The 23,376-nt window shown below is 51.2% G+C and overlaps 9 protein-coding genes across 9 annotated transcripts; 3 read left to right on the plus strand and 6 right to left on the minus strand.

The window, feature by feature from the left end:
• Positions 1-7: 7 nt before the first annotated feature.
• Positions 8-5,925, minus strand: SEPMUDRAFT_68546 (uncharacterized protein). Its single transcript, XM_016909827.1, has 2 exons — positions 3,256-5,925; positions 8-3,193 (listed from the first exon to the last, which is right to left on the minus strand). Exons 1-2 carry the CDS (start codon positions 3,347-3,349, stop codon positions 873-875), a joined length of 2,415 nt encoding a protein of 804 aa, XP_016759301.1. The 5' UTR covers positions 3,350-5,925; the 3' UTR covers positions 8-872.
• Positions 3,933-6,038, plus strand: SEPMUDRAFT_142663 (amino acid transporter; the record flags this gene model as incomplete). Its single annotated transcript, XM_016903010.1, has 2 exons — positions 3,933-5,775; positions 5,992-6,038. 2 exons carry the CDS (start codon positions 3,933-3,935, stop codon positions 6,036-6,038), a joined length of 1,890 nt encoding a protein of 629 aa, XP_016759302.1.
• Positions 6,039-6,084: 46 nt separating this feature from the next.
• On the minus strand, positions 6,085-7,189 carry SEPMUDRAFT_68549 (caleosin domain-containing protein). Its single transcript, XM_016909828.1, has 2 exons — positions 6,871-7,189; positions 6,085-6,796 (listed from the first exon to the last, which is right to left on the minus strand). Exons 1-2 carry the CDS (start codon positions 7,120-7,122, stop codon positions 6,230-6,232), a joined length of 819 nt encoding a protein of 272 aa, XP_016759303.1. The 5' UTR covers positions 7,123-7,189; the 3' UTR covers positions 6,085-6,229.
• Positions 7,190-7,306: 117 nt separating this feature from the next.
• Positions 7,307-10,541, minus strand: SEPMUDRAFT_150184 (uncharacterized protein). The gene is made up of 5 exons (XM_016906004.1): positions 9,699-10,541; positions 9,439-9,574; positions 8,981-9,144; positions 8,311-8,842; positions 7,307-8,189 (listed from the first exon to the last, which is right to left on the minus strand). The coding sequence occupies exons 1-5, from the start codon at positions 10,356-10,358 to the stop codon at positions 7,729-7,731; spliced, it is 1,953 nt and encodes a 650-aa protein (XP_016759304.1). The 5' UTR covers positions 10,359-10,541; the 3' UTR covers positions 7,307-7,728.
• A 5-nt stretch (positions 10,542-10,546) lies between these two features.
• On the plus strand, positions 10,547-13,921 carry SEPMUDRAFT_150185 (uncharacterized protein). Its single transcript, XM_016906005.1, has 3 exons — positions 10,547-11,593; positions 11,765-12,646; positions 12,702-13,921. Exons 1-3 carry the CDS (start codon positions 11,035-11,037, stop codon positions 13,886-13,888), a joined length of 2,628 nt encoding a protein of 875 aa, XP_016759305.1. The 5' UTR covers positions 10,547-11,034; the 3' UTR covers positions 13,889-13,921.
• A 54-nt stretch (positions 13,922-13,975) lies between these two features.
• SEPMUDRAFT_150186 (xylose isomerase-like protein) lies at positions 13,976-15,566 on the minus strand. Its single transcript, XM_016906006.1, has one exon. It carries the CDS (start codon positions 15,215-15,217, stop codon positions 14,048-14,050), a length of 1,170 nt encoding a protein of 389 aa, XP_016759306.1. The 5' UTR covers positions 15,218-15,566; the 3' UTR covers positions 13,976-14,047.
• A 1,302-nt stretch (positions 15,567-16,868) lies between these two features.
• Positions 16,869-19,007, minus strand: SEPMUDRAFT_150187 (sugar transporter). Its single transcript, XM_016906007.1, has 4 exons — positions 18,679-19,007; positions 17,848-18,583; positions 17,409-17,773; positions 16,869-17,342 (listed from the first exon to the last, which is right to left on the minus strand). The coding sequence occupies exons 1-4, from the start codon at positions 18,910-18,912 to the stop codon at positions 17,016-17,018; spliced, it is 1,662 nt and encodes a 553-aa protein (XP_016759307.1). The 5' UTR covers positions 18,913-19,007; the 3' UTR covers positions 16,869-17,015.
• Positions 19,008-19,803: 796 nt separating this feature from the next.
• On the minus strand, positions 19,804-23,085 carry SEPMUDRAFT_150188 (inositol monophosphatase). Its single transcript, XM_016906008.1, has 9 exons — positions 22,795-23,085; positions 22,459-22,510; positions 22,263-22,348; positions 22,163-22,168; positions 22,003-22,111; positions 21,829-21,952; positions 21,578-21,774; positions 20,433-21,509; positions 19,804-20,211 (listed from the first exon to the last, which is right to left on the minus strand). Exons 1-8 carry the CDS (start codon positions 23,024-23,026, stop codon positions 21,263-21,265), a joined length of 1,053 nt encoding a protein of 350 aa, XP_016759308.1. The 5' UTR covers positions 23,027-23,085; the 3' UTR covers positions 19,804-20,211; positions 20,433-21,262.
• SEPMUDRAFT_109293 (Aminoacid dehydrogenase-like protein) lies at positions 19,959-21,154 on the plus strand (the record flags this gene model as incomplete). The annotated part of the gene is made up of 2 exons (XM_016900776.1): positions 19,959-20,211; positions 20,433-21,154. The coding sequence occupies 2 exons, from the start codon at positions 19,959-19,961 to the stop codon at positions 21,152-21,154; spliced, it is 975 nt and encodes a 324-aa protein (XP_016759309.1).
• Positions 23,086-23,376: the final 291 nt, after the last annotated feature.

Genomic DNA, 23,376 nt, shown 5'->3' on the forward strand with positions numbered 1-23,376 from the left:
CCATTTTATCTGTCATACTATACCTATATTATTGCTTCGATAGCAAAAAAGAACCTCCGAGATTTTTTTCTTCTGCTACAATAACCTAACTAAGATATTCTCTCTCTCTCTCTCTCCCATCCAGACTCTCGGTACAGTCAATTCCTTCTGTGTTGTTCCTCGTCTCGTGTCATCTTACAGTTGCAGCTACACCTGCTTCTCTTGTACAGACTACTACGACGAGAACCTAACTGACTGACAGCACATCGAACACAGCAGTAGTAGCCTGGAGCTGTGAGAGATTGCTCCACGGCGATTTGCGCAAGGGGGAAGCCTGAGCTGAATAAGGTTGGGTCAGTGAGTGAGTTGAACTCATTTGTGGGGGAAAACCGGATGTGGTAGTCATGTTTGTATGGTTGCTTGGTTGGTTGGTGGAGCTTTGAGATCTTTTGAGTCGTCCGACGGGGCTGATGCTATTTCGAAACCAATCGAGACGTCTACAGCAGCAGCATTGTACAGATTGCTGGACCAGGCTTGTATCCGTTGCGAAGACGTACTCTGCACCACCGAAGCTGGAGGCGAGAAGTCGAGAAGTCGGGTGGCTGGCTTGTCTGAGAATGTGTGCTGTGGCGTAAAAACACCCTGATTTTTTCGTGAAGAAATAACGTCACCTTCGCTATGAGATTTTGCCCTCTCCGTCGAGTAGCTTGTGGCTGACGTCGTAATAGATGATCGAAGCCCCATAGCAGGAAGCAGGCGAGTGCCAAATCTCCAGCTGGCATATCACTCGGTGGGGGCCACGCAGCAGGGATTGGTATATCCATTCGTCCACGACCGAGAATTGCCCTAGCGTCGATCTTTCTCATCAAGATATATAAGTCAATTCAGCAGAGTCACGAGAACAAATTTCGAATTTTGTTAATTCCTCTCCGTTTCGGCTCGAGGGCCTCGCGTGGGACAGGAATTTCCCGAGATCCAGGCACCACCGTCTCAGCCGTCAAATTCGAGCTCTGGCGCCGGGGACTCGCAATTGCTTCGTCAACAGCCCCCGCTGTGATAGGCATTGTACCAGAAGATGACGAAATACTGCTTGTATGGCGGGGATGTGTTCGAGATGACATACGGCCCAGAGTGCTCGGACTCGTGGAGCACTGCGACATGTGTCTAGAGCCGGGCGAGCTGCTCAGGCTGCTACCATGTGACTGATGCCGGTGTCTCACAGGGTGTTCTTGACGCCATCGGATGCTGCTCTCAAAGGCCCACTGGTCCTTGATCTGCTGATCACGGACCGCAAATCTGATATTCAGCTCGTGGAGGAAAATGGTCTTTTCTTCAATAGTCTTGAATGCAAATACCAAGTACTCTGTCTGCTTCGTCTGAACTCTCGAAGCGCGGTCGGGATGTCGCGGGAGGCGAAAGGGGAAAATGTCGAAAGTGCTGGGGTTAGGCTGACCCATCGCGTCGGACTCGGAGAAAAGAGCGTGGACGGAGAACTTTGTACTCTTCTTATGCCGAAGCACGACGCTTTTGCAGTCTGGATCGCGATGGCACTGACACGAGCTGGGGTCGACGTATATGGATTCTCCAAGGTCGATGTTCACTGCAGCGAAGCGCTTGTTCTTACTCCTGCTGTCCGTGAGTTGAGCGAAGATCACGATAGATGCTTTCTTGATGGGATCCGCTTGCCAGCCGTCTGCTGCTGCATTGACAGTGCTCGTAGCAGCGATTGAGGAGCTTAAGCTGTCATGTCGAGAGCCCCCGGAACTGATGCTCGCAGACCCCAGTAGGGGCGACACCGCATCGTCCCGCCCTGGCATAGAAGTGGCGAGCCCGATGGGTTCTTGCCACAGCTGAACGTGACCCTTGCAGTCCAAGTGAGACAGATGGTCACTGAATTGGCATATGATGTTACTCTGATCGTGAGATACTTCGTATCCCATCAGAGCTCTCTGGAAATTGTGCAGATCGTCAATGCTGGTAAATTTGAAATACTCGTCCACGTTACGGCACCGGATATCAAGTTCCAGGCAAGGTGTTGTGAGCGTGGGAAACGTGTACCGAGGTATCAGTTTGTCTTCTTGAACCAGCACATTGTGCTGTGTGATTACTACTCTTTCCGATGCTGATGCTGGGATGCTCTCGTGAACCACGCGTATCTGCTCGTCAGAGCTCTTAAAGATCGTCACCGAGCCTTCAGACGGGTTTTCAGAAGCCAGTTTGATGTGCGCAACCTTCACTTCGCCGCCCCGTATCATAAGGGGGCTAGGCTTGCTGTACTCAACCGACGGCGTTGTCGACAATGACAGCCATATATGGAAACACGTCTCCGGAAGTTGCAGTAGGACACTCTCGTCATACGCGATGAGCTGTCCGGGCTGACTGATGCGTGCGAGCATTGCTTGTTCGACCTGATTGATTGCACGTTTATAGTACAGACCGGGGCGAGCGTTCTGGAACTGCACTCCTGCTTTGATCTGGTCCAAAAGCCATCGAGCCTTCAAGAAAAGCAGATATCCTTCCGGTGTTTGATCGGAGCCCTCTTCACTGCTACGTTCAAAATGTAACAGAAGTGCGTCGAACCCTTCTATTAGAGGTACGCCATTGGTGAGGTCCGCAGGTGCGTCTAATTTGATAGTGTCTTCGAAACGTTGTGCAATACTGGCACTCACAGAGTGTAGACCTTCTGACGCGGATCTGGACGGCACTCCATGACCAGAGACATGGCCGAGCCACGACGCATGGAACTTCTTGAGTTCGAGTTCAATCCCCTCGCTGACTCTCAGATTCTGCTCGCTGATGGCCAGGATGTCGTCGACTTTATCGTCTATGTTGGTCAGCAGGTTAATGGACAAACGATCCAGAACGAGTCTGATCTTTTGCGAATGAAAGTGCAAGCGACTTCGAAGCTGGTCCACTTGCACTTCTGATTTGCCCAGATTGTAACGAAGGTTCTCCAGCACATTTGAATCGCGGATGCGAAATTGCTTGTTCCTCTCCAGCAGAGCTTCGCATTCTTGCAAAGTGCGCTGGAAATTCCCAACGATGGCGATGCGTTCCTCTTCGAATTCTCGTGACAACGGCTCGTGCGGACGCATGCCCAGGACCGGTCTTCGTTCGACATATCTTGTCTGAGCGCCTCTCAACGCCTCACTCAGCCGCTCGAGCAGGATGCGGAAGTTCAGAATCTCGTTCCTGAAGTTGGAGTATCGGACATCTGGCAGCAGTGTCAGCTAAGCGGATCATGTCGAGAGCGTAGAAAGCAGACAGCTCTCTTACCAGCACGGTTCTCCTCTGCGAAGCCCTTGTCGTAGATACTATATGCCAACCTGATTCCGGCAACGATGTCGCTGGGGCTCATGCCGAACGACATGACGGGCAGGATCGTCAATTGTGGTATGGACTAGTGTAGTGATGCCCGGTTGCGGTCCACTGCCAGTGGTCACTCATTCACTACGTGCAAGGCTCATGCACGGAGCGGTAGAAGGGTCGCACGTCTTTCCAACGAGCAGAAGTGGAGCCACTGCAGGTAGCACTGGTGGCAGAGGGATGCTGGTGACGAAAGGGTCAGGGCAGGTAGGAAAAGGGAGGGCATGACCACGAGTCCAGCGTAGTGTTAGTCAGGGCGGCCTCACGTCTTTCAATCTTTGAGGCTGTGTGTTCCAGATGGGGAAGACTTATCGCTGCAGTACCACGGCTGATCATCTTGAAGGATGCTTGGCGAATTATGCGCCCCATTCCACCACTCACGGGCCCTGGTGAGCGTAGCGAGATGCACGCCACAGGCGAACTTGCATGAGAGTCAACCAACACAGCCTGCCCACCGTTCCTCTTCCATCGAGGGCGGGGGCATACAGCCACAGGGCGGGAGTATCCTCTCTGGCACTTACATGTATGTAATGCATGCGTCCTCACGCCGGCCAGCATGATTGCTGTCCCTTCGTAACGAGCCCATCATGCCCCTCAACGACAATGAACGGGCGTTGCTGGGTCGGCCTTCGACAGCCAATCTTGAACTGGATTATCAACGAGTGGACTTCGCCCCGAAAGAGAAGAGCAAGATTGGTCGCTTCACTCTGGTCGCATTGATACTCAATCGAACAATCGGCTCCGGCATCTTTCTCTCTCCACACAAAGTCCTCGCTGGCACTGGTTGTGTCGGCGGTGCCTTGTGTGCTTGGGTTCTCGGCGCCCTCATATCGGTATGCGGTCTGTATGTTTGGCTCGAATGCGGCCTTTCGATGCCACAACGTCGCGTCCGAGGAGAGGACAAGCCTCGCGGTGTCCCCAGGTCGGGCGGAGAGAAGAACTACCTGGAGTTCATGTTTCCCAACAGCAATCTTCGGCTTCCACACATTCGAACCACATGCTCATTCTCGATCATGTTTATATTGATGTACAATCTCAGTGGCAACGCCATCTCGTGCGCACTTCAAGTCCTGTCTGCTGCTGGCCACTACGATAAGGCGTCGGAAGAGGTCCCTGATCGTGGCGTCGTTATTGCAGTAGCCATCGCGCTGCTCACTTTCGTCGTCATGCTCCATGCCTTTTCGAGAAACATGGGCATCTGGATCAACAACATCTTCGCCACGGCGAAAGTAGCCCTCCTTCTCACCATTGTCTGCCTCGGGATTGCAAAGGCCGCCGGAAGATTTGGAGGTCCTGGAGACGTAATCCGCAACAATTTCACCAAGGATGTCTGGACCACGCAGCGAACAGATGTCTCCTCGTGGTCGAATGCGTTGATGATCTGCATGTACGCGTTCTCAGGCTATGAACAGCCGTTTTATGTCCTCGCAGAAGTTCGCAGCCCTCGAAAGCACTTCCCGAAATACACCGTGCTCGCGATGCTGATCACTGGCGTTCTGTTCCTTGCCGTCAATATCAGCTATCTCCTGGTCGTAGATAAGAGCGAAGTGCTACCGCAGACTCGAAACAGCCTACCTGGTAATGTCGATCTGGCGACACTCTTCTTCGACACTCTGTGGTCCGAGAACCACAAGTCGGCTACCAAAGCGATCTCCGTCATCATGGCCATTTCCATATTCGGCAACTTGTGGGTGATGACTTTTACTGCTGCCCGTGTCAAGCAGGAGATCGCCAAAGAGGGCATCATTCCCTTCTCCCTCTTCTTTGCAACCTCGTATCGCACACCGTATGGTCTATGGCAGCAGTGGACGTCGAAACAGCCCAAGCTGGACGATGAAATCGAGCAAGCCCCCACCGCAGCATTTGGACTCCACTGGCTCACGTCAATCTTGCAGATCGCTGTCACGGCAGCCATCGTGGACCCACGCAAGACCTACTCGACTCTGGTCAACCTCTACTCGTACACCATCATCGTCGTCCTCAGCCTGTGGGTGTCGATTGGTCTTGCAATCACCAAGACCAAGAGAAAAGAGGCGTGGCGGGAAGGCCGTCGCTATCAGCCGTGGTTGTCGCCGGTACATGTCATTGTACTGGGCATCGCCAACGCGTTCATGGTCGTCGCTGCGTTTGTGCCAGCGAGCTACGGATCTCCCTTTCACAGTTCCGTAACGGGAATCCCATGGTACCTGGTGCCGGCAATCGGCGTGACTTCGCCCTTTTGGGGTGTTATCTGGTATTGGGGGTTCCTGTTCTATCAAAAGTATATCAAGAAGAGGGACTTGGTGGTGCATCGAGAAGCATACTGGGTTCCTGATGCCGAATGCGAAGGCGAGTATGTCCAATTAGCAGAGATCATCAGCATCAACTGGCAGATACCACAGCGAGGGGCAGTCTGGGATGATGAAGAGAGCTCATTGCACGAGACTAGTAGTGTGCATGTCAAGGCGGATGGTCGGAGGAACAAACATGGACGCGAGATCCAGTTGCGCGACTTTCATGACGAGTGATTACACATCCATGGATGTACTGTAGGTAGTGCAGGTGTGCCGTACATATCGTCTTGGTACCTTAAGTTATCCGGCAAAGCGTCCTTCCGGGATCGTCCGCGGGGATAAATGAATATTGCCTTTGATACCATTATTGTAGATGGCAAGTGCGGAGGCCGTAGAGTAAGGAGGATGTGTGTGACCTAGATGGGGAGGTGGGAGCTTGGGAGCCATAAGTTCTAGAACGAATGCCGAAAGATACCGCTACTTTATGCACTTGGACTGCTGCCAATTGGCGTCTACAGTATAGAAGTCTAGGAGGTAGTTCCAACTCTCTTCTCCTTCGAATGTCGGTGCTCCAAAGGCAAGCCGTTTTGTACCTCAATCGTCGTGAACGATTACTGTGTCTTCGCTTCCTGCTTCCGCTTGTACTCATCTGCCTTGTGCTGGAAGATGCTACCGTCGAAGATCCTTCTCACGTCCTCCTTGCGCATCACGCCGTCATCGGGCCATAGCAGCAGGTATACAGCGGTCCACTCCAAGAAGGTTGCAGTCTGTCCCCAAAAGTCCATCGCGAATCTCTGTCCTTTGTGAAAGCGAAGCAGATCACCGATCGTCAGCCCGCCCTTGTGTCCCTGGTCGTACTTGGAGAATATGTCCTCGAATTGCTGTGGTCTGAAACGCCCTTCCTGGTCGTAAGAGCCCGAGGCACTGCCGTGATTGTCCTTGTGGATATTTTTGATCCAGATGCGGAAAGAGGGATCAGGAATCCAGGAAGGGCAGGTCGGATACGAGAGACCCTGGTGAATGATGATCATGACAATGGCGGAGAGAAGAGGGTTCCAACCCCAGCCGCGACATGAGCGGTAGGTGTCGAAGGGCCAGATGACTCCATCGCGGTCCTGGTCAAAGTATTCACAGTGTTGCTGTAGCACTGTTTGATGCTGGTGGTTTTCGGCCCAGCCCTGCGAGGTGACAGGCCGAAGGTAAGCAGGTATCTCTGGACATTGAAGGGTGCCAAGTATTTGGAGGAACTCACCTCAGTTCCACGCGGAGACTCTTTAGAAGGCGCGATATTGGCGCGAGCCGTGCCAGGATGCTGGAGAACGTCGTTGACGCCAGCGTGGTATGGCTGTCGCTCGAACGTGACTGGCACCGATGGCAGACCGGTGATGAGATTGCTGTTGGCAGAGCCCAGTCGCTTCTCACTGGGAATGGCGCTGGAGTGGCCATTGGAGCGGTCTGGCAGAAATGCCTTGACGTCGTCGGTGGTCACCTTGAACTGTGGCATCTTCGATTGTGGGTGGATGTATTGTACATGTATACAGTGCAGGAGAAGGACGATGGGATGAGAGGAGGAGGAGTTGGGTGGGAGTGGGAGTGGGAGTGGGAGTGTGTGTTCGAGGTTGTGTTTGCGCCTGCTATTAAAGTTCCCAAAATGTGGATGGAGGCGACGGTGCCGTCATCCTCATGTGAAGAAAGAACATGAAGGCCCACATCTCGCTCGTGCTTACTACTCTGTCCTACCACCTACCAGACCAGACCGTTGGCCTAAGGTATCAATCGGCTCCCATCGCCTTCATATTCGGCTGCTACATGTATCTGAACTGCCAACCAGTGGAACCCATCTTCTTCGCTTCCAGACTTCTTGCACCATCGAGCAACGTGCTGGATACCTAGTCTTCTCCTCCTCCTCCTCCTCCTCCTCCTCCTCCTCATCGTCGTCGTCGTCTAGCTTCACAGCTTTGAATGAGCAGCTCAGCAGGACTTGCTCCCTCCCAGTCCAGCACGGAAGAGTAGAACGTCGTCGATGAACATATCTCTTATCGTGCTCGCCCACTCCAGAGGCGGCCGCACGGAAGAGCATGGCAGTGTTTTCATGAGCAAGGCGCTTCTCTCAACCTGCGTCGTTGCCCGTCGTTTCGAAGTCTTGCGTCGGACTGGCATATGTTGCGGGTTGCGTATATGTCAGGAGAGGATTGGAGGGTTGATAGTCTGCGCCAAAGAACTCGGCCAAATCCAGGTCAGGCCCAAATCCGAGATTCTGCATGAAGCTAGGATTCGAGGAGAAATCGGTGCGATCGAGCATTGCTAATTCCTCAAACACGTCCGACCCGGGTGGGCCGTTGGCCGATCCTGCATCCTCGGCTCCTGGCGCAACGTCTTGCAACATATCTGTGGCGACTGGTCCCGTGGTCCAATTGCTCGGGCCTGGGATTTGCTGCATCTGATTTGCATGAGTACTGCTGGCGAGCCCTTCCATGCTCTCGCTGGGGAGGCTCATGAATTGAAATCGCGTGTTGTCGGCGGATGGCGGAGAGAACGCAGTAGAACTATGGCTTGAAGCGTGGACTCGACCTAATGACATACAGGGTAAGCACTTGCCTGTGAAAGCAGTGAGGCCTTTTGATAAGGCCCTTTCTCACGTGAATGGGAATCGAGTGATCTGTGAACTATGCAGCTCTTGTGCGGAACTTACTCGCTTCCACTGGTACCTGTGCTTTCCGGCCTGCCAATGCCTGAGATGGGTGGAGGCGTTGAGTGCTGTCACTCGCATTGATGAGAAGCTTAGTGATTGCTTCCATCGTTGATGCCATGTTTGGTAGTCCAGGACTGCCGAGGATGCTATCGGAAGGGAACTGTAAAGCAATTCGTACTAGCTCGTTGAACGTACTCATCGACCTGGTGGGAGATCTCGCCATACTCGAAGCGGCACCAGCTGTGGGATCTTGCCACGGCGACCATTCTTCGAGTCCATCTTCAATTAAGAAGCCAACATGCTGAATATCTCCTGGCCTGATGTGCGCGGTAGCGCCAGTTTGTGAGGCAACTGCGCGTTCGAGCACGAATGCGGCCAGCAGAGTGTGTTTAGTGCGGCCTTCGAAGAGAGTCGTGCTGGTGCCTCTTCCAAGTTTAGAATACGTCAACAGGCGAATGGCTGATCCAATGGTCAGCCATGCAGGTAGCCAGGCTCGTTCCATGATCTCGGTCAGGCCGAGGATAAGCAACGCCTGCCATGAATGTATCAGCTCCCTGCACAGAATCCTCTATGTGCGCCCCTTGACCCTTTTTGACGCGTTTGGTGCGACTGAACGCCGGATAACTGAGTCTTCGATGCTATAGAAGAGATAGAAGTGTCCCAGACGTACCTTGATATGGCCAAGTTGAAAGCCATGTTCGTTCGGAACGAGAGATTTGGCAGTGTTTCGACAGGCCACAGAGTCTTCGGCACCATTCTGTAACGATGCGAGGGCCATGATACTCCACAATTCAGCATGATCCGCTCCGAGAGCGTCTTGTTTCCGCAATCCTCCTGGACAAACGAGCCAAATGTAAGCGAATGACTCCCAAAGACGCTCGCCGCAAGATTGGTCCTGAGGCTTGTCCACGGCGACCTTGACAACACGATACTGCCGCTGACATTTTAATCAAGGATTAATGCAGAGAGCTGATAGCACGCAGAAGAAAGTATGGCGAATGGGATGAGAGCTGGCAAACGGCGGCTTCCATTCCATTTCCTCGTGACATTTCAGAAAGCAGACCATGCTGGGGCGACCATGCGCAGTACCCATTCAGAATATACCGCTAGATGGATTGTGGCACTCACCTGGAGGGTAGGAGTACATGAGCTTCAGGACATCGTGACGCTCAACCATTGGCAGCCATGTGTGCGTGAAGGCAAAGTAATGCTCGAGTAAGGCCCAAGAGTTCTGTGGAAGCTTGAGCAATTCGTTGGTGGTGTTCTAGAATGATTCACGATTAGCAGATGTATCTGGGAGGAAAAACTTTTGCCTTCTAGGAGAGATTGAGGGCGTGCTCATCGCCCTCATTGTACGGGCGCTCGAGTGAGTCTAGTACTTCACTTACATTAGCTTCATGTGTTGGCGAGAGTACATTCATAACGCCTGCCGCCGGATTCGCTATGTCTGGGGGAACCATGCCCGTATCTGAGGGCACAGATGGTGGTGGCGACTGGTAAGAAGCCTGGGCATCATCCGCATGATGAGTTTCCTGGCTGTCCACTGCGGCGGCTGCCGCCGTCGTTGCTGCTATGGGACGCGGAAGCTCGATATCTGCGCCTGATAGCAATTGGTCTATTTGCCTGCACACTACGCTATGCCGCCATGAAGCGTGCAGAGCTTCCGCTGGAACGGCGTCTTTCCACGCAATCAGTTTGTGGGCTTGGTCTCCGGGATCCGGCAGTAGACTCGATATGTGTTGTTCACTCTCGGGGAAGTTCTTGAAGATCCAAGCCAAGGTCAACTCCAGAGTCCGGATGTAGTTGGGCTGTATTCCACGCTTCTTTGGCTGCTCGTAGTAAGTGCACGAGCGGCCTTGGGCATCGCACGTTTGGCAGCATGGTCGATTGCCATCGCATTTCTCCCGTCCTGCTCGACATTGGTCACACGCTCGTGACACTCGCACACGCTTCGCCTTCTGCGCCGCATCTCCCGGAAGCGTCCTCTTACTGCCAGACAACACCGGCTCCTGGCCATTTGCAGGAGGCTCTTGGCTGCCTTCCAACATAACCAGGCACCCTCAGATCAAGCGCATCTTCCAGCACTTTTCTGGCCATTCACGGGGTTGAAGTTGCTGGTGTAGATGGAAACCAGCCAACCAGTCAGAGAAATCCGATGCCCTTGCGATGGTGTTTCTCCACGAGCGTGTCCCCTCGGCTCGGTCAATTCACTTCACTTTCCCCTACAGAAACAGACGGAGTTAACAAGATAGAAAGCCGCTCCCGATGATATTGACTGCGGGCGGACGCTTGATTGGCTCCTCGTTCGGTTCGACCGCTCGACTGGCCGCACGGATGTGTGGAAGAGTCTTCATCCGGCCCAACTCTTGGCTCGTCCTCCCATCTCCCATGCGTCTAGGCCTGCTTCTAATTCTGGCGTCCAAGCTGCATTTATTCACTTGCTCGAGCTCAATGCCGGGCCAAGGACCATAATACCTTATGGCCAGTACTTTGACCGTCCTATGATCGTCACCAGCCTCTCATCTGCAAGCATCGACTAGAACTACATTGATACAAGCGGAGTCAACACCGGAGCACCGCCGCTCAGAATCGAAAAGGACTACTACTTTACCTACCCATGATATCGTCTGTGTCGACATCGTTCCCCGTCTTCCAGTGAGCCCACCGGGCTGTGCCGGCAGAGACGGTGTGCAGCGGCAGTCATCGACATCATCGACACAATCAATGAGTATCATGACCACCGTTCACGCTGGTGTGAAGCGATCGTATCAGGATATGCGCGGTAGTTCCACTGAGCGACTGGTCTCGCCTCGACCGAACACGAAAGAACCTTTACAGCAGATTTTAAGGTCGAGAGAAAGCAGTGCCACTCCAACGCCACCAAACGGCACGATCACACCAAGTCCACCATCACCGCGGAAAGTCGCTTTTGGACCCGATGCATCTATCCTTCTGATCGGCGTTCGTGGGGTGGGCAAAAGTTCCTTGGGCTTTCTCGCAGCGTCTGCCTATAATCGTAGATTGGTCGAATCCGATCGAGCATTCACAGAAGCCACCGGTACGAATCGAACTGCGTATCGACAACTACAGGGCTCTGCGGAGTATCAAAGAAAACATTGTGAAGGCTTGAAGCGATTGCTCGAATCCAACAGCAGGAATTCCGTGATTGTGTGCAGCTTCGCAGACCTGGAGAGTGATGGCGCCAGACTGATTCGAGATTGGGCACAATCGCATCCGGTCATTTATGTCACTCGTGATGTTCCTGGCATCCAAGATTACATCAGTAAGTAAAAGGTCCTACCACAGAATTTTGCTGCCTTTCACCCTTCGTTATCCGCGTGCATCATATGAGTACGCCAGGATTCCGAATCCCATATACAGACCAAGTGGCCAAGCAGGCAAGTCTACGATACTACTCGAGATACGTGCTTACATTTGACGTTCTCACTTCTAGAAGTGTGGTCTGAAGAGCGGATACAGGATGTCATCCGTGCATCGGAGGCTCTGTTGCGAGACTGCTCCAACTATGACTTCTTCAACGTCTCCGAGACCATGGACAGTCTCTCACCCAACGAAGGGCCGCGCCAGGCATCGAGCAGAGCCTCGAATGGTCCATTTCTGACCCTCAAACGAACCGAGCATGACTTTTTGAAGCTTCTGCGCAACATCATTGGCGACCATGATCGGGGCCGCTCCCATCAGTCGGCTTATCCACTGTCGCAGATGAGTGTTGACAAGCTCGAGTTTACATCTTCTGTCACGCTCTCCGCCGAAGACGTGGTCTCCAAACGAATCGATCTGGATGAGGCACAGATAGGCGCCGATGCGGTCCTGTTGAAGATCAGCACCAGTCCTCGACATGGTGATACCTGGCGACTGGGCAAGCACAGCTGCTTCAACCTTGTTAACGAAGCGTTTGCTGTTATTCGAAGGTCGTCAATCTTACCCATCGTTATAGAGGTTACCCGTGATGAACGAGACAGTCGACAAAAGCAACTGTCCCGCGCGGAACTCTTGGAGTATTGTCTCCGGCTGGGACCCGAATATTGCACACTGGACCTCCAATTTGAACAGAGTCAACTCCGACACTTGCTCGCGAGTAAAGGTCGCACCCATGTGATTGGGGAGTATGCTGCTGCCGCACGCATGCACGATGGCTGGTCTGGCCAAGCGTGCATGGACATCTACGAGAAGGCTCAAAATCTGGGCTGCGATCTAGTGAAGATCACGATGCCAAACGGGACTCTCGCAGACAATTTTGCCATTCAAGCATTGCAGCAGCGTGTACAGACCTTGCATGGCGGCAAGGGGCCACGCCTGATAGCCTACTGTACTGGTAAGTCCCAAGTATGGAACAACATCAGTGGTTTCTCGCTAATTATTTTCAATAGGCAGACACGGCCGAACCTCCATGTGCTTTAACAATACATTAACGCCAGTGGCACCACCTGAGCGAATCCCAGATCCTAAAAGTCCTGATGGCGACCATTCCGAAGGGATTCTGCAACTCGTGACAGCCAAAGAACGCAGCGAAGCCCTTTTCGCGAGCTTCGTTCACGAGCCCATGCATTTTCTCATTTACGGAGCTAATGTGAGTTTTTCGCTGTCACCGGCGATGCACAACGCAGCATATCAGGCCATGGGCATGCCACACTCCTACCGCACGCACTCGGCTTCGACATTGGAAGACTTTGTGACGCTGGTGCGGGAACACGACTTTGGTGGAGCTGCAATCGTGCAACCATTCAAAACGAAAACCTTGCCCATGATGGATCTCCTGAGTCCGCACGCTAAAGCAATTGGGGCACTCAATACCGTCATTCCGCTTCGAGACGAGACCGTCATCGCGTCCATCACCAGTGAAGTTGGCATCTTTCGAGAACGCAACCGAACCGGCCCTGTCAAAGCCCTCTATGGCGACAACACGGACTGGATTGGCATTCGAGCCTGTATCCGTCGAGGCCTATCCCCCGCCAACACCGTCCGCCCCCAAACCACAGGGCTCGTGTGCGGAGCAGGCGGCATGGCACGCGCAGCCATCTATTCGATGATCTCGCTCGGCGTACAAAACATCTTTGTATGCAACCGCACCACAGGCAACGCCGAAGAGCTCGCCAAACACTACAACCAACTCATCCGCACCAACGGCATCGCCGAACTCAGTCCCACCAACGCCGCAAACACCACCGTCACCGCCCTCGAATCCTTCCATAGCGACTGGCCCCCCAATATGCGCCACCCCACCATGATCGTCAGCACCATTCCGACACAAACTCTCGACGGCATGCCGACGAATTTCACGCTGCGCAAAGACTGGCTCAGCAGCCGCACGGGCGGTGTCGTGGTCGAACTGGCGTATATGCCGATTGTGACGGCACTCGTCACGCAAGTGCAGCAGATTCAAAGTAAAGGTTGGATTTTGATGGATGGGCTGGACATGTTGCCCGAGCAGGCTTTTGCGCAGTTTGAACTGTTTACGGGACGGAGGGCACCGCGTAAGTTGATGCGGGATGAGATTTTTAAGCATTATAGTGAAGAATTTGTGGTGGGGGCTGCGTTGAATACGGACTCGCCGTGAGGGTTAGAAGAATAGTTGTAGTAAAAAGAAATGTCTGTCCGTCTGGTTCAGTTTTGCTCCATGTCTCTGTTTGAGTAGTGTGGTAGGATCTTGATTTGTCTAAATGTATCTTTCTTCGCATCCCTATTCGCAGTAAAGAAAAGGGGAAAAGAAAAAAAATTACAACTGCGCCCTCGCCGCCGCACCCTCCACAGCTGGAAATCGATCAACAACACCTCCAGCAGATCTCCCCGCTGCCCCTTCTTCCACCACCGCCACCTTCTCCTCTCCTCCTCTCTCCAGCCCAAAATCCTCCACAATCTTCTCCCACGACCTCTTCGCCCTCTGGGCAAATTCCTCGGGTACACTCCTATCATCTTTCCCCAAATCCCGATGAAACACCTCTGCACTAACATACCCCTCAAACCCCAAATCCACCAACAGCGTCTTCAAAATCGCATAAACAGGCAAATACGCCCCCCGATCCTCCTCCCCATAAAACAACCGACAATTTCTCGACCAACTCATCCTCGCCGGCTGATCCTCGTGATAAAATTCATGTCCTTTAATCAATGGTGTACTCAAGCGTTCCGCATCCACAACTTGAATATACGCAATCCGTCGGACATCCACTCTCTCCAAAATTCTTCTCAGAGTAGCTTCCATTGCCTCTTCCGCATTCTTCTTGATTCCCCCGGGACGCATGGGATCGGCAAAAACTTTCCCTGCTAGATTAAATGTATCAAAACAAATTTGGAAGTTCGATCGAGAGACTTTTTGGACAATTTCCCAGCTTTGTTCCCAGGTGGAGATGTGTGTTCCCCAACAGAGTGCTTCGTAGGCAAAAATGATATCCCCTTCCCCTTCCCCTTTTCCATCATCATCATCAGAAGAAGAAGAGGCAGCAGCAACGCCCAAATCCGCCAACTCTCTCAAATCCCTCACAATCACCCCCTCATCCCCGCCACACTCCTCCTCGCCCAAAAAACTCGACGGAACAGCAATAACCCTCGTCCCCAAAGCCCTCGCCAAAGGAATCCACAAATCCCGCATCTCGCGAATTCTCGCCTCGTGTAATTCGCGATCGCGCAGTCCTTCATAGTGCATAAACGGTTGCAGAGAAATGATGGAGATGTTGCGGGCGGAACACAGTGAGCGGATGGTTTGCGCTGCGAGGAGTTGGTTGGAGGGAGTTGGGCCGCCGGGGAATGTGGCGGCGAGGTAGACGAGATCTTCGTGGAAGAGTTCGAGGGAGAGGGAGTGGGACGCTGCGGCGTCGAGTTTGGTGGGGAGGGAGTGCGACCAGGCTCGGCCGAGACTGTGGGAGCTTATGGCTGGTTTGCAGGGCATGGTTTTTTGTTTGGTGGGCGCGGAAGAGGTGAGTCTTGAGGGGGGTTTTTTCGTTCGTGGTCGGTGGTGGGATGTAAAGACTTGGTATGTATATCTCTGTGTGTGTGTGCAGGTTTGCTTGATTTCGATTGTTGGTTTGTTTTCACTACCACCCTCTGGATCGATCGATGAGTAGTCGAATATATAAGGTAGCTTCGTAATAGTATTCCTTCTCAGTCGAGCAAAGATTCCCTCGGCTTCGAGAATCCCTTTTCTCTTTCTCTAGATCCAAGTAAATGAACCAAGGTAGGAGGAGTAGTAGTAGTAGTAGTAGTAGTAGTAGTAGTAGTAGTAGTAGTAGTAGTAGTAGTACTTATCAAAGAAAACACAATCCACTTCAACTAGGTATTCCCCTCGCTACCCATAGAGGAGTAAAGCAGGTAAACAAATAGATAGGAGAAAAAGAGAAAGATAATAAAACATCCAAACATGTTTTAAAAATACCTACCAATACTTTTTTCCCTATCCTATCCTATCGAATCGAGGAGGGGATCCACATTAGCACGGGCAGAAAAATATCCCAAATTCGATACTACCACACACTACAGTATGTATCAACTATCAAAAGTAGAAGAAGAAGTGCAGGCCTAAAAAGGTGTGTTCCACTGCATTTCCATGTACTGTATACAATTAGTGGTGTGAGTGGAATTACTTTCTTCCCCCTTTTCCTTTTTCCCGATAGTGCATATTCTAGCTTCCTCCCGGAAAAGCGTTGAGCAGCAGGGATAAATGTTTTTTTTATTAATTAATTTGTGGCTTTTCGGATATATGCATAATGCATTTACCTCCTACCTAAGGAGGGGACGGGTAAGCATGGGATGGAAAAGCCGTGGGAAAAAAATGAATGAATGAATGAATGAATGAATGAATGAATGTGGCTTTTTCACTTTGTAGGAAAGAAAAGAAAAAAGTCTAAACTTGGCTTGGTTGGGATATATCTATCGTCCTATCTGTTTCTTTCACTTGGTATCTAGCCCTACCTCCTAGGTACTTACAGTACGATAATTATCTGAGATGAGATGCAATACGATAATGCATATACATACATACATCTAGCTATCCATCCATCCATCCATCCATCCAGCTATTCTTAGCTTATCCTACCTTATCCTACCTTATCCTCCCCTTTCAATTTTCTAAATTCCCAATTTTCTCCTATCCCGACTCCGACTCCAAGAATATTGAATCTTGAATATTCCCTCCTCCTCCGCAAGATGCTTTTCCCTTTTTCCCTTTTCCCTCACTAGTACTTCCTAGTAAGTAGGATTCCTACAGTAGACCCGAACATGCTCCAAGTCTCTCTACTTTACCTACCTTACTCTGAGGTATCTCCTAAGCGGTGAAAAGGCGGTGAAGTGCGGGGATTTCTTCTTCTTTTCTTTTGTGTCTTTTTTTCTTTTTTTTGTTTTTCTTTGGGGGGGGGGGGAGGTCTTTGGTGGGCCTCCCTGCTCGGTTGTGAGGTTTTATATATATATGTGTGTGCGTGTACCTGATGTGTGTGTTGTAAAGCGTAAAGGGTAGACTGTCGGCTAGAGGACTTATTGCTACGCTACCTATGCTTCGATTGACGGGAGACGACGCCGGACATATAATAGATGTTGTTTTCTTTTTTCTTCGGTATTGAGTTTACATAGGTATATATTGAGTGACGATGATAGGTAAGGTAATCATAATAACAGATGATGAACAGACCTACCCATCCATCACCCCTACACTACACAACACAACCCACACAAACCAACACCTCCCCCACCCCCATTCAAACCTCACTCCCCCTCTCACTACTCTTCTCAATCAAATCCGCCTTCTCCTTCGCCGTCGTCAACCCGGCCCCATTAACATTTTCTCTAAACTCCGCATCTCGCTTCTGATCCTCCGCCAAAATAATTTTATTCGCTTTTCTCGGAGGTGAGATGTCAAAGAGACGATCCATGGATTCGAGGGGGATGGATTTTGTCTCGGGGACGAGAAACCACACGAAGAAAATGCTGAGAATCATCATGCTGGCGAAGAAGAAGAAGACTCCGCAGCCGCTCGGGCCCATGCTGTTGAACATTTGCGGTGTGAAGCGGGAGATGATGAAATTCTGGATGATGGAGTTAGTACTTATTGGGGGAATTGATGGGATAGATGGGTAGGTGTAAGAACTTACCCAAAACCAATTATTCGCAGAAGCAGAAGCTTGACCAAGACCACGAGTATTCAAGTCAAACATTTCGCTATTAATGACCCAAGGAGTTCCATTCCACGAAGGCGTGTAAAAAGCCGTCCACAAGTAAAAAAAGAAAATCGCTGCAATTCCACCCGAGCTCAGTCCTTGACTTGCTGCTGCTGCTTGTGCGGCGGCAGAAGTGTCTTTGGTGCTGATGTAGCCGCCGATAATCCACATGCAGACTGAACCGCCGGCGGCGCCGATGATGAGAAGATTGCGGCGTCCCAGGTTGTCGATGAGGAAGAACATCCAGACGACGGTGAGGACGGTTTTGACTACGCCGAAGATTCCGGTGGTTAAGAAGCCTATAGATGGGGGGAAAAAAAGAATTAGTCACTTCAGTCTGTTTCGAGATCGTGAAGGGGGATGGTATACTCACCTGCATTGGTACCAACGACACCGATCGACTTGAACACCGTCGGACTGTAGTAATTGATCGCATTAATGCCAGACCCATTCTGCCACATGAAAAGGAGTCCACCAAGCAGAAAGCGCCATTGAACCTTGCGATTCCGCTTAACAGCGAGAAAAGGCTTCCAAAAGCCCAATCCAATCGAAGCCGCTTGCTCTTCCATCGCCGCATCCATCATCGCGACCTCTTCCACCAAATACACATCATCCGCCTGCAAATTCCTAATCCAACACAAATTCTTCAACGCCGCTTCCCTTCGATTCTTCGAAAACAGCCATCTCGGAGACTCCCTTAACCAAAAAGCCCCAATCAATAATAACCCCGCCGGAATGAGTTGCACAGCAAAAGGTATAATCCACTGTTTATGACTCGGCGCCATCGTCTCTGACAAGCCATAATTAATCCAAAAGCCCACTAAACCTCCAATTTGCCAGCCTAATTCATAAATCCCTACAATCCGTCCACGAACTGCTGGAGGCGAAATCTCGGAAATGTAAATTGGAGTGATCATGGATGCGGCTCCTACTCCTATGCCGGCTAAGACACGTCCGGCGTAGATGAGAGCTAGACCGCGCTCGCGGTTGGCTCCTAACATCATTCCGGCGCCGAGAGTGAAGATGAGAGAGAAGATGATTAGACTCCATTTGCGCCCGACGTGGTAGGCGGATGGGTAGGCGAAGAGAGATCCGAAGAATGCACCGGCCTGTTTTATCTCTCATCAGAAAAAATAGAAGAAGAAATTGATGGCTTGTAGTATAAACCGAGCGATAGTAGGAATATTCCCAAGTGTTAACCTACCTGATACACCGAAACAATATTCGATTTGACGAGTGCAAGTTTCGACGTCGACATGGAGTCAAAGTCGAATTCATCGACGAATGAAGGCAACGCTAAAGTAGTGCCGATGAAGGCGGAATCGTATCCAATCATGCAACTGGCAAAGGAGGCGACGGTGGCGCAGGCGTAGACTCTCCAGTTGTAGACATTTTTGGGCGTAGGTCGGTCCTCGACGAGGGTGAGGAAACCACCCATTGTTGGGGAACGTGTTGTTGTTCTTGAGGGGTTGTTTTCTTTCCTGTTCTTGGAGATGCTGGAAGAGATTTGGTGAGACGAGAAGAAGGATAGAGAGGGGGAGAGAGAGATGGAGGACAAGGTCGAGAGAAGAGCTGAGAGAAAAGAGAAAACGAAGCGACCGTCCTGCAGTAGAAAAGACAGGGTGGTGGGTTATGTATCGATATTATTCTTGGTCTTGGTCTTGGAGTCTAGTCAGTCCGGGGTCTCCACACGTGGAGAAACCTTGTTCTTGTTGTTGTTGTTGTGTAAAAGACTGGAGGGGAGGGATGACAAAGTCCCAAGCGATTGTTAACACTTTTTCCGTAGGAGACTGGTGTAGTGGTGGGAAGTGAAAGCTGAGGCTGGCACAGGGAAGAGAATTCTTCACCGAAAAAAAGTTCCCCCCCTTTCCCCGACGAAAAAAGAGGGAGATGCCATGCCCATGCCGGGTGAAAGTAGTGGCAGACTGCACTGCACTAAGGAGGGACAGTGGGGAAACACATATTCAAGGCGTGGAGACCCGACAATCACAACTTGCAACGGACTCGGACGAAGGATTCGAACTAGACTAGTCCGCTTTTTTCTCTTCTTTTTCTTGTGGAGCCGTCAAACACCGTCCCGAGGGGGGAGGGGATCTTTTTTCATCCCTGGCCAAAGATCTGCATCGTCTCCGCGTAAGAGAGAGAGAGAGAGAGAGTCTCGATAGCAAAAGGTGTGGAAATAAAACAACGGGGAGAGATATCTTACCTTTGTGCTCGGGCGAGTGAAAAAACAACCAATCCAACCACCCTCTCCTATTACATTACATTACTTGAGGTGCTTAGTTGGAGCAGACAGACGTATAATTTTTTCTTCCCGAAAGAGAGAGAGAAAATACCTTTCGACTGGGAATATTTTCTTTCTCCAATTCAACAAAACCAGCAAGCAAGCCCATTCACTTCTTCCTAAAGTCAGCTCCTCCAACTCGAGGTCGAAATCCCCCAACGAACAAAGACCGACCATATATCATCATCATCAACATCACAATGAGCGCCCAACAACAACAACAAGAAGAAGAACCCAGCAGCAACAGCAATAGCATCATCACAGCTCCCGATCCTCCCATCGACCACTTTGAACGCCACGGCTACCTCTTCGGCTATCCCATTGCCCACTCATATTCCCCTCTCGTACACAATACTGTTTTTGAAGAAGTCGGTTTACCTTGGGGGTTTCAACTCTTGGAATCGACGGATATTTCTCAGTTTTTGAGATTATTGAAGGATGAGAGGTTGTATGGTATGTAATGATGATGACTTTTCTTTTTTCTTTCTTTTTTTGGGAAGAGAGGGAGAGGGAGAGGGAGAGAGAGAGGGAGAGAGGGAGAGAGGGAGAGAGAGAGAGAGAGAGAGAGAGAGAAAGAAAGAGCCTGTGACTCCAATTCTTTTTCCCTCCCTCCCTCCCCCAACCAACCCAAACCTATGCTAACCCTTCCCCCTTCCCCTCCCTCCCCCTCCCAGGCTCAGCAGTAACAATGCCCCACAAAGTCTCCATCATCCCTCACCTAGACGGCCTCACCCCCTCCGGCCGCGCCGTAGGAGCCATCAACACAATCTACCTCGACGCCAACCAAAAATACATCGGAACCAACACCGACACCATCGGCGTCCGCGAATCTTTTTTCCAAAACATCCCCAACCCCTCATCCGTATTTCTCCATCGCCCAGGCCTCGTCATCGGAGGCGGAGGAGCCGCTCGATCAGCCGTGTACGCTTTAGTTCAATTTTTGAAATGCGAAATTGTATATTTAGTCAATCGCGACGCGGCAGAAGTTGAAGCGGTGATGGCTTGGTGTCGGGCGGAAGGATATGGAAAAGGGCTCGTGCATGTGAAATCTGTGGAGCAGGCAGAGGCGTTGGAAGGGCCGGGGGCGATAGTGGCTTGTGTACCGAATTTCGCGCCTGTGACGGAAGAGGAGCGTGAGGCGAGGAGGATTGCGGAGAGGTTTTTGAATAAAGAGCATAAAGGGGCCATGTTGGAAATGTGTTATCATCCTTCGCCGTGGACGGAGTTGGGGAGGTTGGCGGAGGAGGCCGGGTGGAAGGTGATTTTGGGGACGGAGGCGATGATTTATCAGGCTTTTGCTCAGCATACGCTTTGGCATGGGAGGACTGTGGAGGAATTGCCTGTGGAACGGGTTAAGAGTGTTGTGGCTCATGCGCTGTCGCAGGCGAAGTTGTAAGATGGAATTTATGCGATGTATGAGAATGTAACCTCTTACGCACTTCTGGGTCTTCACTGTGATTGTTGGTATGGGTTGATTATCGACGAGGTCGCGAGTGTGTTCTTTTCATACGCCCGGCCGGGAGTAGTCCAGAGTTTCCACTCGCCGCCATACCTCGCGAACAGTTCGTTCTTGGCTCTGCCGTCCCGTCTCTGATGCTGAATCTCCCGCGGGACGAATCGCCAGATAGAGCCGGCTACCGAGTTGCACGTCCGGTATGGGAGCGTTCAGATAGTCGTCGGGGGCGTTGGCAGTGGTAATCAGTCCACCTGCTTCCTTTAGCAGACAAATCCCCGCCGCTACGTCCCATTCCCTAACACATCACATTGTCAGCTCGAAGTTGTCATCTCGCTCGGACGGATGATTGCGGCGCTAACATACCAGCAGCCACCTTCCCACCATATGTCAAAGCCACCCATGGCTACGTAACATAGGTCTAGTGTGGCAGAACCGAGACTTCGAACTCCATGCACCATGCCTCCTTTGCCATTCCGACCCCCAATTTCAGCAGCCATGTTCATGAAACTATTGACCTTACGATGCATGTTTCCGTCTGGAATGTCTCGCCTATCTTTGCCCTAAGAAACAGTATATCAGTAGATATAGGGGTGGAGTCTCTGTCTCAGCCTTACCCATTCACACGAGAATACACAGCCCTTGGGAGCATTGCTGGGCATGGGGGGAATAGGGTTTCGCTCAAGAGGCAGTCGGGTCGTTTCATTCAGCCAGGCTCCTTTGCCTCGACAGGCCGTAAATCTGGCAGCGTCAGCTTCAAATTTGGTGTTGATGTAGGTTCTGCAACCTACAACTGCCGGAGAAAAGGAGCATTGATAGCCCCGATGATAGGTTCACCATTCCACAGAAAAGCTATCGAGACGCAATAGAATGGAGCCAAGTGGATAAAGTTCACAGTGCCTATTGCGCTCAGCTTTCAACATCGCCAGATTGCTCGACCGCGACACATACCATCCACTAGAGAAGCACATTCTCAGGTAAGCAAGTATAGCCATGTCATTCAGGGTAATAAACGACCCATAAGTCTCATTCTGCTCGGTTCTCAACTTACAAGGATCAATACACCACGAAGGTCCTACATCAGGAATAAGGTATTTCTTCGATTGACCTTTCGAATACGATTCTTCGCCCACAAATCTAGCAAATTAACGATCAGCAGCCACACCTGTTAATTCTCCCGAGTGCGAAGAAGGAGAAAAAAAGGTTGGAAATGAGTAGCAAGAAGAAAGACTTGGTGCTGAACATACGCATGAGAGGGAAATTTGGCCTCCACACTTGTACGAATGAAAGCTTCCACATCTTTTTCGTGGAGAGTGGGGAGAGGGAGAGAAAACCCAAGAATCAGCACAGTGAATGTATACGAAAAAGCGAGGATGATAAAAGAAAGCCTTGAATGTGTCGCAGAGGAAATACGTGCCGGTTGGTGGTCATCACGCAAGTAAGGTAAGCTCGGCCTTCACAACCAGGAATAAATAAAAAAACCCCCCATTCGGCGGCGAAGCGCGAAGCAAAAAGCGAAAAACAAAATCCATCCTCAAATACCATGATAAATCTCCTCCTAACTCACTCACTCACTCACTCACCTTCATCCGTCTCCGTCACCAAATCCACCGCAGATTCCTTCTCCACATGACCAACTGCTCCTCCTCCTCCTCCTCCTCCAGCAGTAGTACCAGTAATAGTAGTACTAGTCCGGCCCAACCGTGCATCAACAGCATCAAGAAGCTTCTGACCGGCCTCTTTCGCGAGCTGAATCGCAAAAGAGTAGATTTCGTCCAGCTCAGTCTCGGTCAGAATCGTGGAGGTGGTGGACATGTTTTGGATTGGGGTTTGCGTTGTGACGTGAAAAGGGGGGGATGTGGGTGTGTGGAGGCTTCGAGCAGGGGGAAGGGTGGTGGGAGGAGTGGTTCTGATCAAAAGGTGAGGTGTAGTAGGAAGGGAGGTAGTAAGGTAGTTTATATAATGGTTGTGAGTCCCGGTTGGAAGTGTGATTTTGTGGTTCTCCGAAGAATCCTTGTCGACGCTAAAGGTACCTGTAGCCTGTAGGTTATCTAGCCTTGCCAAGCGATACCAATGGTCGTAGGGGGACGCTATGCTCTGCTATTCTCTGCTATTCTCTACACAAGCAGTCTAGTTTCCACCACTTTTGTATGTAGTAGCGGGAG

The sequence above is a fragment of the Sphaerulina musiva genome, assembly GCF_000320565.1.
Source record: "Sphaerulina musiva SO2202 unplaced genomic scaffold SEPMUscaffold_7, whole genome shotgun sequence".
Lineage (NCBI taxonomy): Eukaryota > Fungi > Ascomycota > Dothideomycetes > Mycosphaerellales > Mycosphaerellaceae > Sphaerulina > Sphaerulina musiva.

Excerpts from the sequence above, each read along its gene's own strand:
- SEPMUDRAFT_68546 (XM_016909827.1), bottom strand. The coding sequence starts at position 3,349 with ATGTCGTTCGGCATGAGCCCCAGCGACATCGTTGCCGGAATCAGGTTG. Across the intron at positions 3,194-3,255 it reads CGCAGAGGAGAACCGTGCTG|ATGTCCGATACTCCAACTTC; the intron begins GTAAGAGAGCTG and ends CACTGCTGCCAG.
- SEPMUDRAFT_68549 (XM_016909828.1), bottom strand. The coding sequence starts at position 7,122 with ATGCCACAGTTCAAGGTGACCACCGACGACGTCAAGGCATTTCTGCCA. Across the intron at positions 6,797-6,870 it reads AGTCTCCGCGTGGAACTGAG|GGCTGGGCCGAAAACCACCA; the intron begins GTGAGTTCCTCC and ends GTCACCTCGCAG.
- SEPMUDRAFT_150184 (XM_016906004.1), bottom strand. The coding sequence starts at position 10,358 with ATGTTGGAAGGCAGCCAAGAGCCTCCTGCAAATGGCCAGGAGCCGGTG. Across the intron at positions 9,145-9,438 it reads CATGTACTCCTACCCTCCAG|GAGGATTGCGGAAACAAGAC; the intron begins GTGAGTGCCACA and ends TCGTTTGTCCAG. Across the intron at positions 8,843-8,980 it reads TTCAACTTGGCCATATCAAG|GCGTTGCTTATCCTCGGCCT; the intron begins GTACGTCTGGGA and ends CATTCATGGCAG.
- SEPMUDRAFT_150185 (XM_016906005.1), top strand. The coding sequence starts at position 11,035 with ATGAGTATCATGACCACCGTTCACGCTGGTGTGAAGCGATCGTATCAG. Across the intron at positions 11,594-11,764 it reads TGGCATCCAAGATTACATCA|AAGTGTGGTCTGAAGAGCGG; the intron begins GTAAGTAAAAGG and ends TCTCACTTCTAG. Across the intron at positions 12,647-12,701 it reads CCTGATAGCCTACTGTACTG|GCAGACACGGCCGAACCTCC; the intron begins GTAAGTCCCAAG and ends TATTTTCAATAG.
- SEPMUDRAFT_150186 (XM_016906006.1), bottom strand. The coding sequence starts at position 15,217 with ATGCCCTGCAAACCAGCCATAAGCTCCCACAGTCTCGGCCGAGCCTGG.
- SEPMUDRAFT_150187 (XM_016906007.1), bottom strand. The coding sequence starts at position 18,912 with ATGGGTGGTTTCCTCACCCTCGTCGAGGACCGACCTACGCCCAAAAAT. Across the intron at positions 17,774-17,847 it reads TGTCGTTGGTACCAATGCAG|GCTTCTTAACCACCGGAATC; the intron begins GTGAGTATACCA and ends CCCCATCTATAG. Across the intron at positions 17,343-17,408 it reads CTGCGAATAATTGGTTTTGG|AATTTCATCATCTCCCGCTT; the intron begins GTAAGTTCTTAC and ends TCCATCATCCAG.
- SEPMUDRAFT_150188 (XM_016906008.1), bottom strand. The coding sequence starts at position 23,026 with ATGTCCACCACCTCCACGATTCTGACCGAGACTGAGCTGGACGAAATC. Across the intron at positions 22,511-22,794 it reads GGTGACGGAGACGGATGAAG|ATGTGGAAGCTTTCATTCGT; the intron begins GTGAGTGAGTGA and ends TCCACGAAAAAG. Across the intron at positions 22,349-22,458 it reads GCCAAATTTCCCTCTCATGC|ATTTGTGGGCGAAGAATCGT; the intron begins GTATGTTCAGCA and ends TTAATTTGCTAG.